The sequence below is a fragment of the Cornus florida genome, unplaced genomic scaffold (genome assembly GCF_030987335.1).
Source record: "Cornus florida cultivar Cherokee Brave unplaced genomic scaffold, ASM3098733v1 CherokeeBrave_3.0.0_Hap2_Chr04, whole genome shotgun sequence".
In the NCBI taxonomy this organism is placed as follows: Eukaryota; Viridiplantae; Streptophyta; class Magnoliopsida; order Cornales; family Cornaceae; genus Cornus; species Cornus florida.
Window position 1 is genome coordinate 14,424,909 of NW_026775574.1, and position 16,539 is coordinate 14,441,447.

General features: G+C 35.8%; 2 protein-coding genes across 2 annotated transcripts; both read right to left on the reverse strand.

The window, feature by feature from the left end:
* Positions 1–333: 333 nt before the first annotated feature.
* On the reverse strand, positions 334–3,853 carry LOC132302795 (probable WRKY transcription factor 57). Its single transcript, XM_059799743.1, has 3 exons — positions 3,182–3,853; positions 1,764–1,907; positions 334–1,029 (listed from the first exon to the last, which is right to left on the reverse strand). The coding sequence occupies exons 1-3, from the start codon at positions 3,550–3,552 to the stop codon at positions 657–659; spliced, it is 888 nt and encodes a 295-aa protein (XP_059655726.1). The 5' UTR covers positions 3,553–3,853; the 3' UTR covers positions 334–656.
* An 11,787-nt stretch (positions 3,854–15,640) lies between these two features.
* On the reverse strand, positions 15,641–16,180 carry LOC132304750 (FCS-Like Zinc finger 8-like). The gene has a single exon (XM_059802472.1). The coding sequence runs from the start codon at positions 16,178–16,180 to the stop codon at positions 15,641–15,643; it is 540 nt and encodes a 179-aa protein (XP_059658455.1).
* Between the last annotated feature and the right edge of the window lie 359 nt (positions 16,181–16,539).

The window sequence follows — 16,539 nt, forward strand, 5'->3', positions numbered from 1 at the left end:
TGTTCAAATACTTGAGAAGAATGCAGACAAAGTTAGCAAAAATATGGTCCAAAGAAGCACTAAATTGGAAATAATAACAGCAGTGGATAAGTTTTCAACCAATAAAAACTACATGGTGTTGATAAAGTACTACTATGCATGACCACAGATACAAGTAAACAGTAAACATCACAACCAATACATTGGCCTACCAAGTTGGTACTTTTATTACCTATTCATTAATTATTTCACAATGAAATCACTCAACTCAGAAGGAGCTTAATTTTCTGCTGCTACTGTAAAATTTTCTTTCTATAATCACTTTCATTTTCCATCTAACCAAACACAATCAGATAAATGAAATTGTTGACATATATTTTTAATATGTTAAAAAATCTCCCCTAGACATTAATCCATCCCACTAGGTTTTATTATTCTAAACACTGTCGATACTACTCTCATTCTGTGCATATGTACCACCTATAAATTCAAAACAATATTGTTGAAGAAAACAATATAAATTGTTATGTGATTAATAAAATACCATAATCCAAAATTAAAATCAACCCTTTTTTTTTTCTTTTCGCGAGACTAAATTACAATCAACTTACTTACCAAAAAATTTAAGCAAAAATATTTAAAATCTACGTAAATGGGCAAATGTATATACCATCTTTTCATCGGTTGCGGATTCCAGGTGGTACCATGTCCCCAAGCAATCCTTCATCAGTGGGGACTTGTGGGGCTGGCTCAGGCAATGCACAAGATTCTCCTGCTTCGACCGGGACTTGGTGTGCTTGTGATATTGTATGACAACATTCTTGAGGAAACTGGATTTTCGGATAGCAAAAGTAGTGTGGGACTGGAGTACTAAACTGGCCCGCAAAGGCGGCAGCTTCATGACTAAGACTATGTCCAACTCTGGAAAATCCGGCCGTGAGATGACAATGCTGGCCTTCGTACGTTGTGATTACAGTGGTGGGATCATCAGATGAGCGTTCGACTCTCTTCTTCACCGTGCATTTGCTGTTTGTACAACGATAGTAGCTCCTGCAAAAATATGGGGGAGAATGTGCTCAAAATTATTGTATTTTTTTTTTTCTATATTGTAGAGTAGTTGCCAATAATTAATTAACCAGGTAATTTAGAATAATTAAATTTCCTCCACAACTAATAAACTTGTGATCATACTTAATTCTTTAAGGCATCATTTACAAAAAAAAAAAATTCTAATTAACTAAAAAAAATATTTTTAAAAAAGCCTCAAAATTTGACATAAAAGGCTGAACTTTTAAATTAATAAAGAAAATTTGAAAGGGGAGGGGCTATTTCCTCCTATAATATAGCAACTACCAAAGGAAATTGAATACAAGACAAAGAATAAGAATTTAACAAAAAATACAATGAAACTTAATTTTTTTTTTTTTTTTTTTTTTTGATGATTTTCAGCATTTGGAAACCGTAAATGATATTGGTTGAAATTCCAAAAAAAAAAAAGAAAATCTCATGCATACTAAGAAAAAAATGGTAATGTTGTCCCAAAAAAAGTAGAAAAAAGAAGGATAAAATGTATATATAGAGTAAGCTATAACACATAAACCTCTACAAAAATGGTGAGACAGGTTAGAACGAAAAAATCGAATCACAACATTTTTCGTTAATTTGAAAGATTTCAAAAGCAAAAAGGGATTACTGTAAATCTTAAAATAAAAATTTGGCAATTTCTTTTCTTTCTTTCCTTTTTTTTTAAAAAAAAATAATTTTGAACAGAAGTGAATACAGACCTTGGAAATGGACTGTTTTTTACAGCCTTTTGTCCATATTTACGCCATCTGTAACCATCTTCAAGGTTATCTACTTCACTCTTAGTCATGAATGCAAAACGTGGCTGCCGTATTCGCTTTTCCCCCTTCACTTTAACCTTGCTCCTACAAAATACACAGTCCACCTATGGTTATCAGTGTGAAATCAAGTTTCTAACAAACACATAAAAATAAAATAAATTAAAGCTATGTCCATATATAGTATAAAAAAATCAATAAATGAATTCATTAGAAGTTGTTTTTTGGTAGATAAGTTGAATTCTATTAATCCAAAAAGGCTATATATATATATATTGATATTAAAGTGTTTAAAAATATATCTTAACTACACCTTATAACTTTTTTATTTTTTATTTTTTTGCAATTAATGACACCATTTATATATGTTCCTAATGCCTCCATTTTTCTTTTTCTGGAAACACGTTGCTTCCATTAATTGTAAGGATGTATATATATATATATATATAATCTTACCTTCAAATATTTAAAAAAAAAAAAAAAAAATTTAAATGAAAAAGAATAATATTGTCTTACTACATGAAATGCTAAAGAAAGAGAGGCTGCCATAAGATGCTCGTACTGCACTACTTTAGTTGCTAAGGAGTCGGTTTGAAATAATTGAAGTATATATAAATACACATTTGAAAGCTGATTCCTATAATAGTAGAGAAGAAGAAAATCAAAACGGAAAATAATATATATATATATATCTATATATATATATATATATATATATATATATATGAACAATTTCAAAATCCATTTTTTTCTTTTTTCTTTTTTTTTTTCCTTATTCAAATGAGGGTCCGTATTAAAACAGATTAATCAAAGCCACTTAAATTATGAAGTGACAACATAATAATGAATAAACCTACCTATCACATATCACCATTCACCAAGAAGCATTATGTCAAGCAATTAATCGACTTACAAATACATACATATATAATATATGTGTATATATATTTGTATATCATAGTGAAGAAAAAGAATAAATTCTACCAAAAAAGAGAATTTAACCAAAATATAACAAAAACAACTAAATAATGTAGATGCCAAAAGTATTGCATGTAGAGCTGAAGAAAAAAGTGAATTTTATAGTGTGTGTGTATATATATATTCTCTGTTTTTTCATACTCTTATATGACGCCATATCCGCCGAAAAAACGGCGGGTATCATGCATTCAGCGGTAGAATAAAAATAAGGAATAGCCCTTCTATTTTGGTGAATTTGCTTTACCGGACCCCAAAATTTTTGTTAATGACAAAAATGCCTCCCACTCCCTACTGACACGGAATGGCTTTCCTTCTTAACAAAGCAATTGTTTGGTCTGTATTACGATTTTAGCCTTTTTGACACGACGACGCATCATACTCACGCTGTCTTTGGCGATTGTTTCCCGCCGGAAGCGGTGGAGCTCTCCGGCGGATCGTCCGAAGAACCGGAACACACCGACGGATTCGAGGCCGAAGCATCGCCGACAGGACCGTCTTGAGCCGTCGGAGCAGCAGCACACTGAGCCGCACCGCTTTCCGGCAAAAACTGTTGGTTTCCCGCCAAATCGGGCGTATCGTCGAGGCCGATCCGATCCACAGCCATCTGCGGCTGAAGATTCCATCGGAATTCGCTCAGTACGCAGCCATCTGTATCGCTTCCGAAGAAGTAAACGCTGTCCGAGTCACCACCGAGTGTCCAGCTCGCATCGGCTGAGAAGTCGGTCGTTGGATCAATTCTCTCCTTGTCGTCCATAATTCCGGCGGCGATCTATATATATATATATATATATTTATATATTCAGCTGAATATACACTACATACAACGAGGAGAGGGGTTGGAGTGAATTTATTCCGGCGACGCGGAGAGAATCTTTAGGGTTTATGGAAATGGAAAGGACGCGTAAGCCAAGTGTAGTGCGAACTGTTTTTGACAAGAGAAGGATTTGAAAGCTTTGTCTCGTTATAACATAATAACACTGAAATGAGCAAACAATGATGAAAGAGAATAATATATATAGATAGAGTTATAGAAATGAAAAATAGGAAAAAAAAAAAATATATATATATATATATATATATACAAAAATAATTACTAATAACCGCGGCCAAATGGCCAATTATATATACAAACGCATCTTTTTTTCCTCTCATTATATATAAATATATATACATATATATATATATATTATTTTATTTTTATTTTTTTTTTTGAACTCAAAGCAACTTTTGTGAAAGTTGATATTACACTGATTTAGAGCCTATTTGGCTGAGCTTTCTGATGGCTTCAAACGGGCTTCCAAGCCTATGAAGTCCTTTTAAAAAAAATATGAGTGTTTGGTTAATTAAGATAAAAGGAATTGCAACAAACCTCAAAGTCCTAAAAAAATCCGTTTAAACAAAGCTCGAAAAACTTGCTTTGGAACTTATTTCTAAGAAAGTCGGGCTAATTTTAAGTAACAAATTTTAGTTACAATTTTATCCTTATTTTAAAAGGAAAGAACACAAGACGTGGAGGATTTGCAGAAATAATTTCCTATTGATTTCCATTTAATCTAAGACGTGGAGGATTTGCAGAATAATATTTCAATTGATTTCCATTTGATTTCAAAAACTGAGGAGCAAAAGAGTTATAAAGATGTTTGAATTCTCATCCAAAAAAGTTCAACTCTCTATAGAATTCTCAATATATATATATATAGAGAGAGAGAATTTTTTTAAGACCTCCCTTTTGTTTTAAGTATCAAGTTAGGGTTTTAATATATGTATAAATAAGAATGAAATTGAGTCTGAATAATTATACTAAACTGCTACAATTTCTCTCACAGTTTTATGTTTTTTTCCCTTCAACTTCTATTGATATGTATATATTGATCTTCACTTTGTCAGTAATGGTGATCTTCACTTTCTCAACCATGTATCTACAATAAAAGTCTGAATAACATTGATGTGCCAATTAATTATTGCTCCATCATCTCTGATTTTCACTCCATTACTCTAATTATCTTTTTTTTTTATTTTTTTTTTCTTGCTAAATCCCGATTAATTCAACTATGCTATCACATTTGTACTATTCATGATAATTAAGGATAAAATTGTCATGTAAAATTGTGGTTGGTTAAAAGAATTTTTTTTTAAATACATCTACCAAACAACTTTTTTCTTTGAATTCCTTCCATTAAAATGCATTTTGCAAAGCCCACTAAGTGGAAGGAATTTGAAAATCAAGGAGCTCCCCCAAACAGAGCACACATACGTTGAACAATGTAGGTGCACCTAGTCAAGTTAGGTGTATATAGTCAAGGGCGGATCTAAGAATTGTTAATGAGATGAACTAATATTTTTTGGGGTGGGCTAATAATAGTAATAATTTTTATTTTTATTTTTATTTTTTTTTTGGCTAGGCTAAAATTACATATAGTAAAAAATATATATAATAATAAATAAATAATAAATAAATAAATAAAAATTGGGGTGGGCTCAATCCGCCCTTAATATAGCTAGTTGAAAAATCAACCACGAGTTACATGGCACTCGGTCACAACCAACGATGGCACCTACAACGCACGTTGAAAAGTCAAGAGAAAAGCCACGGCTCTTCGGTTGGTGATCTGAACTCGAGCACAAACCTCAAATTGATGTTAAGAAAATCTTGACGTCATAGCAAATCATCAAAGCTCAAGGATATAATCCTTAAGCTCGAAGCAAACCTTAGTACTATATGATCAGGTCATTCTACTTTGAAATTACAATTTTCGAACCTAATCAAAACCCTGAAACAGTATCAGATCATTAAATATCGAGATCACATATCTTGAGCATAAGCAAAACCTTGGTACCTTGCAAAGTCATCGAACTTCACAATATATTAATTCTCAAGTCTAATCGAAACCTAGTGACATACTAGGTCATTGAAACATTAAATAACAATCATCGATCTTGAACTCGAGTTCTTAAGTACAAAACGATATATAAGTAGGATTTCCTCAAAGCACTCACAACTAACCGTTGGGACACTTGGAATAAAGGAGGGATTTGACCTCCTAGGTACCTAATGCCATCATGACTTATCAAGATAGATCCTGGATAAAAACTGTAGATGATCTAGTTGTTAAATCAAAAAAGGAATAGGATCATCTCGGAGACTAGCAAAAGGTGTTCAATAGATATAGGAAGTATAATCTGAGGATGAACCCCATGAAGTGCGCTTTTGGCGTAACCTCCGGAAAGTTTTTAAGGTGTGTAGTGTATCAGCAAAGGATTGATCCAGATCCAACAAAGGCTAAAGCAATAATTAAAATGAGGTCACCAAATTTAAGGAAGGAAATAAGGGGTTTAATGGGAAAAATCTCATACTTGAGGCGATTTATTCTAGCACTTGCAGAAGTTAGTCAGCCTTTGTTGCCTAATATTACTCAAGGAAAGTATCCCTTTTCAATGGGAGCCAACTATACAGGAGGCATTTGACAAAATTAAGGCGGTGTTGGCATCACCTAAAACAATGGTCGCACCTATACCAGGATGAACATTGTTATTATACTTGATTTCCACCAGTCGCTCTATTGGTGCATTACTTGCACAAGATGTTGATGGAACTAAAAAACCAGTACATTATATTAGTCGCGTATTAAGAGGGGCGGAGCCCAGATATACGGCACTGGAAAAACACTGTTTAGCTCTCGCATTTGCCATCCAAAAATTTAGACATTACCTCTTAGCACACCCTCTGGAACTTGTCACAAAGTGTGATCCCATAAAGTATTTGTTCACCAGACCTGCTCTCACTTGGAAGACTCGACGATGGTTTTTCTCCCTTACTAAGTTTGAGATTGTTTATTTGCGACCTAGAGCCGTAAAGAGCCAAGCTCTCGCTGATCTCCTTGTTATGTTTCCTCAAAGAGAGCACGAGCCAACAGATAAGCTCTTGGCTCAAGAGGCTTGTCCAGCCATGACGAATGATAAATGGTTTCTCAGCTTTGATGACGCAACCATGACAGGAGTGGGTGTAGTTTTGGAAAATACCTCAACAGGGGAACAAATTAATTTGTCTTATAAACTGAACTTCAAATGGTCAAATAATGAAGCAGAGTATGAAGCTCTTATCCTCGGACTCTTGGCTTGTTCAGATGTAAGAATACGAAGAGTAAAGGTCCATGGAGATTCAAAGTTGGTAATTAAACAACCAACAGGTGAGTATACGATGAAAAAGCCTAATCTCATGCCATATAAAATAAGGGTTTAACAACTCTTGGAAGGGTTTGAACAAATCTCTTTCGAACATACTCTAACAATTGCGAATCAGCAGTCAGATGCCCTCGCAACCTTGGGATCGTGGATGGCAATGACAGATAAACAAGTTAAGATAGAAGTGATAGAAAGGACAATTTCATCCACTACCTTGTCTTTCTTTCCTAGACATGACGAAAAGGATTGGAGATCAGTCATAATTAAAGAGCTAAAAGGTAGTCAAAGGACTCGGGCAATACCCAAGGGCAGTAAATTCCAACTATTGGGGGTATACTTCATCACCGGGGTGCAAAGGGTATACTAGTGCGATATGTGGGTGAAAAAGAAGTAGCTGAAAGACTTTACTAAATCCATGACTTCGCATGTAGGGAAGGATATATTAGTTTGTAAAGGAGATTACAACGTTAAGGGTATTATTGGCCAGATATGAAGCAAGATGCCGCGGCATTACAACAAGAATGCATGAAGTGTTAACAGTACCCTGATAAAGTCGAATGTAATATTGTGGAAGAAGAAGATTGGAGGGTCAAACATCTGGATTTCCTTAGGTACACAACTCTTCCCGGTGATAATATCCAAGCTGCAATAGTAAGAAGGCGTGCCTTAGTCTTAAATATAAAGGAAGTTTGTATAGGAAAGGTTTTGATGGGAAACCCTTAAAATGCCTTAGTTTAAAAAAAGTACAAGAAGCTCTCAAAGAGGTACATGAGCATGGCCATCAAGTGGCATAATCAATTATCAACAACTCATTAGTCTCGGGTAATATTGGCCCACAATAGAGTCGGATGCAAGAAATTATTTGCGAAAAATGTTTGAAATGCCAACTTCGTGGAAATCTCGTGCATGCCCCCTCTATAGAGCTCCATAGCTTTGTGACGTTATAGCCCTTCCACACATGGGCAATGGACATAATAGGACCTATCACGCCTCAATCCAAAGGACATGAATGGGTGTCAGTCGCAACAGAGCTATTTACCAAATGAGTGGAAGCTATTCCATTAAAGAACATAATCGCTGCAAATGTATGTGAATTTATTAGGACAAATATCATTTGCCGCTTTGATATACCTAAGATGATCTTAACAAATAATGGGACACCATTTTTGTGATACCCCTCGATTCTAGAGCCACGGCTGATCAAGTCCGAGCACAGATCCGAGGGATACCAAACAATTAATATGTTAACAAGCAGAAAATAAAAACTGAGTTAAAAAAAAAAAAAAAAAAAAAAAAAAAAAAAAAAAAAAAAACCTTAATAATAATACGCTGAAAAAAAACTAAAATAAGAATCCTCAAACTTGAAATAATAAATTAATATAATTTTAAACTGTACAACTCGGGAATCTACCTAGTGGACCCCTAATCCCAAAACCTTGAATAAATTTACATAATTAAAATCCAAAATTAAAGTAGAAAGGAAATCATATGTAACCGGAAGAGTGAATATCTGTATCTGCATCAACACGATCAAGCTCTAAGCCTGGTACTGTCAAACACCTGAAAAATAATAGAGTGGGTCAGACCCACATGCAAGTCCTGATCTATTACGATCCAAACAGTAATCCGATACGCAGATACATCCTAGAAAGACTCAACAATATCTAGAGTAGTCCATATATGTATATATAGTACACACTATAGGACGCTCGCTAGTCCAGTAGGTCTGTCTCAGCCTGAATAGAAGGCAACATGCGAATACACACCCTAAGGTGGGCATGAGTACCTAGACCTACCAGGGAACAACACCTATGTCCAGTTATTCATCCTAGGCGATATACGCGCCCTAACCATGATCCTGAGACTCAAGCTCATACCATGGCACATATAATAAATATATAAAGTCTGTACTCCTCCTAATACAGAATATTATCCATCTGTGTAGTGGTCTGATATCTGTATAATAAATCCATTATGAAACCATAGTAGGTCATTCAATTCACAATTGATATGACACATGTAGGTGATGGACTTAACCTTTATGGTTAATCCATACCTGAATCCAAATTGGGTCAGACTTAGTATTTTGAACTAATCCATTCCCAATATAGGTAGGTCTTAGTGTTTTGAACTAAGCCATCCCTAATATGATACCGTCCCATACCGGTTCATATACATCCATATAAGTGGGACTTAACCTTTTATGGTTAATCCAACTCATTCCAAATTAGGTAGGATTTAGTGTTTGAACTAATCCATAACTAGTATGTCACCATCCCATACCGGTACATACAATCCTCCAGTTCACGTAGTTATTAACACAGTACAATTATTTATCAACCACATCCCAGAATAAGCATAAATATAGTTTAGCACGTATACAACTAATTTATGCATCCAATATAACATTTAGATATCTCATTACAGTTCTTTATATATATGAAAAGACTGTACAATTAGCCCCTCCAGCTAACCTAGTTGACGAAAATAGTATTAGATACAAATCAACCATAACCCATTATATGTATAATTATCATTTAATACCTATAACAAGTCAATAGGAATTATTACAGAATCCAACCATCACATTTTAATCATTTAAAATGCTAAGATAAGGCGTAGTAATCCAATCCTCCATAAACTCCCTAAATTGAACAGAATTTATAAAAAAATATATCAATTAATTCCAAATCAAGAACAGATGGTTACAAGCACTTACTATTCTTATACTTCTGTTTAGATATAATTAAACCAGAAATTATATATGCCAGAAAAATTCCAAGTTCCAATAAATGGTTTGAATATTCAAAACAGTTAGCAACTCCCGATTTTTCTTAAATTTAATTTGCTCCAATCCTTTACCCAATCATTGATTAATATTTTCCATAGTATAACGGGTTTATTCCAGACCCAACAACAATTTAAAACAGCCTAAACAAAGTTCCAAGAACCTATACAGACCAAACAGTGCATAGAAACAAAATTTGGTGCGTTCAACTGAGAGCAGGCTCATTCAAAATAAAGAGCCTGCTCTATTTTTTCAAAAGAGCCTGCTCACTTGATCTAGGAGCCGGCTCCTAGATGCTAGAGCGGGCTCCACCTTCCTCTGGAGCCGGCTCTAAGGTAGAAAGAGCCGGCTCCTCCTTTTCTTAGAGCCTGCTCTTCTCCCCATAGTTGCCGTAGTCCATTCTGCTGCCTCTTCTTCGACTGCGGTGTTTTCCAGACCTCTGTAAGGTTCTTAATGGTTGTTCTAGGGTTCAATCTTAGTCCTAAATAAGTTCAAACCACTGAGATCCAATCCTAACATGTGTAGGAACACAAGTATTAAAGCAACAATTACAACACCTCTGTTAACCAATTTTAAGCAAGCTGCGACAGATTTAATTCAGATTAATTTGATGCAATTAAATACTTTTCTAAGCACCTGTTCTAGAGTTCAAACTCAGTCCTAGATTAATTACTAGGCAACCATATGAATCGTTGATCTCAATTAAACAAAAATAAATAAAAATAAAAATAAACATGTTACAGGAGAAACCAACTAACAGAAACCTAAAGAATTTTAGTATAACAGTTCTATGCAACGAAATTAATTATCAGTTTAGACATGCATAATAGATTGTTTAAGCATTAGTTTAATCCCTGGAGTCTTCCTAAGCATGCACAGAACACGAATTAACGGGAAAGAATAGAACAGAACTTGCCTGCAATTTCAGAGTTTGAAACTGTAAACCACCATCTCTGAGGTTTTCCGACCACCTTCTAAACTGTCGTTCCATGCCTCTGCTACTCTTGGTTAAACCCAGAAGCAACCCCGTTCCTTTCTCCTTGGACCTCTCTATTAAACTCTCAAGGTTTACTCTCTATTTTTCCTAAAATTCCTCTCTATTGCACTCTGTATTTTCTCTCTATTTCTTAGGTACGTGAGAAGAACCTTGTGTATTCTCTAAAACCCTAAACCCACATAACTATATATTTAGGTGGATAGTCCATGCTAACCGCAGATAGGTTATAGTTAATTGAAATTCATGAAATATTTTTCTTTAACTCTGAATTAAATGAATGTTATTGAGTTTAATTCTATATGATACATAATTATTGAAATCCCAAGGTTGAACAGTTGACCATAGTATGAGGTTCGTGGTGAAGTAAATCCCTAAGTATTTCTTCTCTTGATCTTAATTCCTTTATTCCGTTTATTTTCTTTTATGTTATTGAATTGCATCACAACACAAAAAATCAAATCCTCTTTCTAAATTAAATTAGTATTAATTGAAGACTTGATAAACCACCACAGTCCTTGAGGTTCGACACCCTCAACATAACCCTATCCTGCAAGGATTCGTTCTATTGCGAGTGATATTTTATTATTGATAAATAAAAACACACATCATGAACTTGCCACCTCAGTTATTTGTAGGAATGATAAAGTGTGCTTGAAATAAATTTAAGATAGAAGCACGATTATTGCAAAATCGAAGGCAATTAGCTTCAAATGGTTCAGGATCACTGTTATAACCCGGGATGGCTTGATCAAATCAAAATTGACGAGCAAAACGAAAAGGATTAGAGGAAATTGAACCTGATTTAGTCTCTGTAAGAAATGGTAAAGAACACTTTGACACAATAGTAATGAATATAAGGGTACCCATGCACAAGTATTCCTTTAAGGTTATGGAAGAATCCTTTTCCACGTAAAATTGGGGAGACTTGATTCCCACGTCAGCTATGGTATAAGGACGACAACAAAAAGTATCCACGTTATCAATATAGTTCCCTAAGTTACAAGAACTCAAGCCCTTGGGATTATTCCACCGCATTCCAAAATTATGTTTAATGTCTCCTAGATCTTTTTTATGAAAGATGGTGGGATTAGGTGCATAGTTTGGAAAACCTAAGGTAAGAAAGGAGCAAGTAATGAAAGAACTCAAATCATAGCGCCCAACAAATCGTTCCGAATCATCTTTCAACATATCCAACCTGTGGTCTAATGTACTAAGAAATAATGGAGCCAAAGGCAATGAGATAGCACGAGAAAGGATGACAGCCAATGGAAATACTCTCAAGTTCAAACCATATTCTGGTTTTCCTTCAAAAATATATCTGTCAAGCCAGTACGAAAGGAAACCCACAAGAGCTTTCAATTTTCCATATTCCGGACCACGGACACTCATTCCTGAACGATGACCATGCTTAATGTCCTCAGAGACTTGTTTGGAATCACAATAGAAGTGTCTGTACCATTGAGAATAGGACAGTCTCTTGCCGGAAGTTGAGCTCGGTGGAGTTTTGAAGCGGGTGGAACCACGGAAGTGAGTACCCCATTTAGAAGCTTCAAAATAAGCTTTCTCCAAATAATCTACAATGGCTTGATCCTCATCTGTCAACTACCTCGGATGATAGTCAATTGAACCAGACATATCTAAGGAAAGCAAACAATAGACGTCCTCCAAGGATGGAGAAAACTAACCCCAAGCTACAATAAAGGTATGGGTATCCGAACACCATCGTGATAAAAAAACGGCTAAGCTCTTCTTATCACACCTCACAGACAAAATAGAAAAGAGACAGATAGAATCCAACATTTTTGCAGACTTTAATTTTGTACAATAACTGGTGTTGTGAAGAATGTGTTCACACTAAGATGTTTATTCAGGTAACACCACTGTATAACTCTCATAATGCACAAGACAGTATGAAAAATCCCCCTGTTCGATCAAAAAGGTAAGGGAACCCAAGATCTCTGCCAAACCTTCTTGGTGATGGGAGAGTTGTTTCCCAAGCCAAATGATTATCATTCTGTGAAAGAAGGTTGATTGAAGGAGCCGGAATCACTGGAAAGATTATGTGGATTCCGTTAAGATCGATTTGCAGCCAAATATTCCAAAATCTATTTTTGAGTTTGTTGAATGTTCATCATTGTTTCTAAAAGCACATCAGTGATGATAGGTGGTTGAGTTATTGGTGGCGACGTGGTGACCGGTGGGATCGTCAGTGAATTTGGCAGATTTGGAACTTTGAGGGGCTGATTCGGCATTCTCCCCTTCATATTCGAGGGACCGGTGCCGTGAATGGTTCTCTTGCAGGGCTATCTTCTTCAAACTCAAGCCGCGCAGGTAGCTTTTGAGTCCTGGCAGGTCTGGCAACGTTTGCTTGCTTCCTAGTTGTCTTTGCTTCGACCATCTCGTGAGACACTCAGAATCCCCAGCGGAGTCGCCTTTGTGGAGGATTGTTTATAAATTCCAGAAAATAAAGCTTCGGGAAAGCCTAAGTGGATCAAGAGTGACCGGAAAAGTTTATCGGATTGAGGGAATAAAGTTGTAATGGAAGGGGAGAGAATTTGGGCAGAAATGTCATAAGTGCATAAAGGGGAATAGGGCTTCCGAAAAAACTCTCATTTGCGTCACCCAATACGCCTATTTCTAGGAGTCATGGCATGAGCTGACACGTGCCTCAGCTTATTCTGTACTCGCACCCATGTACTTTAATCATTACTGGCTGAAGCGTGGTCACCCTTTCTACTGAGGTCCCATGTCTATATATCCAGGTTATATGACACACCAAGTGAGCCCCTCTTTTAAGCCTCCATGCCACGACAGACCCTTTTTCCCGTTTTGGGATTATGGCATGCCGCGACATAACGACACACCATGATCGCTTAAGTTACAAGCTGTTGCGCACCAACATTGCAACTCCCTGATCTGTGTATTAGACCATGAAAGTAATGCCAGGTGGGATATCATTATGCCGCGGAACATGTTACTACCTCACCGAGCATCACTAACACACTCTGTTACATAGTCTCCCGTCATATTCAATACCTCTCGAGTGAAGCTCTAAGCCATGGATTCAATATATTACCCGACTTCCGCGGACATTTTATATGGCTGTCTCGTGAGAGTCATAGGTAAATAGAGTTCCCCATCTTAGAGGCATCTTTCTAAGTTAAAGTACTAATGATGATTAACTTATAACTCACGACTGTGTTAAGGGCCTTGTGCAATATATTACCGTACCGTACATACGATTCCCCTATCAATAAGATTGCCGAATAAGAGGATAACATATGTGAACTTCCCTTTGCATAGTGTCCTTCACCAAGATTCCCTCTTAATCCTTATCGGGAAGCCAAGTAATTTATATTCTGATGTATGCTAAGTATAGTAGCTTCCTCTACAAAGACCAAACTCATCGAGCACCCCTGAGTATTACCACACAACTTCAGACTAAAAATACAATCAATAGGGCAAGCATTAAAGACAAGGTAATTGCATACTCTTACACATAGAGCAGGCATTTATACCTTTGCCTAAAAATCTCATTGACTAGTTTACTTTTTCTCCTTCATTTAAATAATCTTTGATCCCTCACATGTGTGTCCAAATATTCCAATAATTTAGCGGAAACAATGTTTATACATAAGGTCTAGCTCAAATATTATCTCCTTGATCTCTTTTCTCTTTTCAAATAAAATGTCGAGAGTTTGAATACCCAACAAGACGAAGGCATTGTATCTGTCATTTAACTATAATCAGTACCAATATATATAGAAGTATTTTTTTATTATTAGTAATAAAAAGAAAATTTTGAAGGAGCTTGACATATGAGCTATGACATGTACATACGAATATCACAAGATAGAAGATAATGATAAAGAGAAAAAATTAAGAATACAATATAGTCTCTGTTTTAATTGATTGAAGTTATGCTTTTCTTTGAGCAATTATTAGGGTTAAGTGCAAAAAACCCTCCTCTACTATCGATATAGTGCATATCAGTCTCTGTGTGGTAAAAAAAAACCCCATATACTATCAATTTGGTGTGATTGGGTCCTTGGTAGTGTAAAATGACGATAATACCCTTACTTCAGTTGAATAAATTAATGATTATAAATACAGCCATGTAAAATGACCATTTTATCTAAATTTGTATAAAATAGGGTTTGCTTGATAGAAGGATAATATAAACTTTAAATCTTATAAAATAGGAATAACCTAAATCTGAATATAATTAAATTTAAAACCCAACCGCCATTCATATTTTAAAATATAAATAAATTTATCATTTATATATATATATATATATATGCACACCATATATCATTAGGGCAAATCTGTTTTAGGGCAAATCATTTCAGCCTCCGCCTCCGTCTCCATCGCTATTATCGTTCTCAACTCTGAACTTGCCCCCTCTTTTTCTCTCTCTCTCTCTGTCTGCAACTGCAAACTACAAGAATCAAAAGTTCAAAACCCATATATTTTAGTTTATCTATCTGCTGCAAGAATCAAAAGTTCAAAACCCATATTGGCATATCATTTCATATTATTCACAAAATCAAAACCCATGTCTTTCTGTTTCCATCGCCCGCTGTTCCAGTTCGGGTTCGCCGTTCGCAAGATTCAGCCTTGGAGCTGTTCTTGAAAGCGGCTGTGAGACCGTTCCCAATTAGTTTGTGCTAACCCATCAATACAGCATCGCCTCTTTGTGTTTCGTCCACGGCCTTGTCAACTACTCAAAAAGCTCAAGCTTAAATTACTTAGGAAAGTGTGTTTATTGTGTTAATTTAAGTATTATAGTATCTAATGCATATATAAGATATGCTCATGGGTAGACTCTTAATCATGGATATTCACCAGGTATGCTAAAACCATGCTGGTGATTTACACATTAGCCAGACGCAGAACCAGAAAATTGTGAATTCTGGGTCTTGATTCCGAAATCGGCAGGGGATTTGGGGGAGTCAGCTGGAGAAAAAGCAGAGGATGGAAGACGAGGGATTTGAATCTTAAGCTTTGATCCAAACAAGACCATTTTTTATTGGGTTTGGAGATATTGTCATCATGAGCTGTTTCATCAGCGTGTGAGTCAATAAGAGCAACACCAATGCCTTTGGGATCTGAACTACTTTCCCACGAGTGTTTGTCTTCTGAGAAAGTAGTATTTGAGAATTTAGACAAATTTCTATCATATCCAAATGGGTTTGCAAAAGCAGGGGGTTTTTTACAATCAAGAATTGAAGTTGGACTCATAGTGGTTTCAGTCTCAGAGTGACCATTCCCCAAAAAACCACTGAAAAATCTCGGATAACCAAAGAAAGAAGAAATGGGTGGTCTGGTGTGATTTTGGGAAGGAGAGATGTGGTCAGCCATAGTAGGTTGCTTTTGCTTACTGGTCACTGCTCTAGATCTATTTCTCAGCATTACTATTAGTATTATTATTGTAACTTTCCGGGTGTTTCCCAAGTTGTAGCTGTTGCTTCACTGGTTTAGATTGAGTTCCAGCCAACAGGCAAGGCAAATTGTCCCCTCCATCAACCTTAAGGAACAAACAAAAACTTAATTACTGGTAATATGCAATCTGAGTAGCCATGCTTGCAAAATGTTGATGTTCTCAGCCTACATTAAGTTGTACATACAAAATATCAATCAGGCATTTCTGTTCCTGATCATTCATCCAGAGAGAGAGAGAGAAAGAGAGATTGAAATGATAAAAAAACGTTTTAGCAGAGCTGACATTTACAACCAGTAATATCCTGATCAGGTCCTCAGTTAGACAGCAC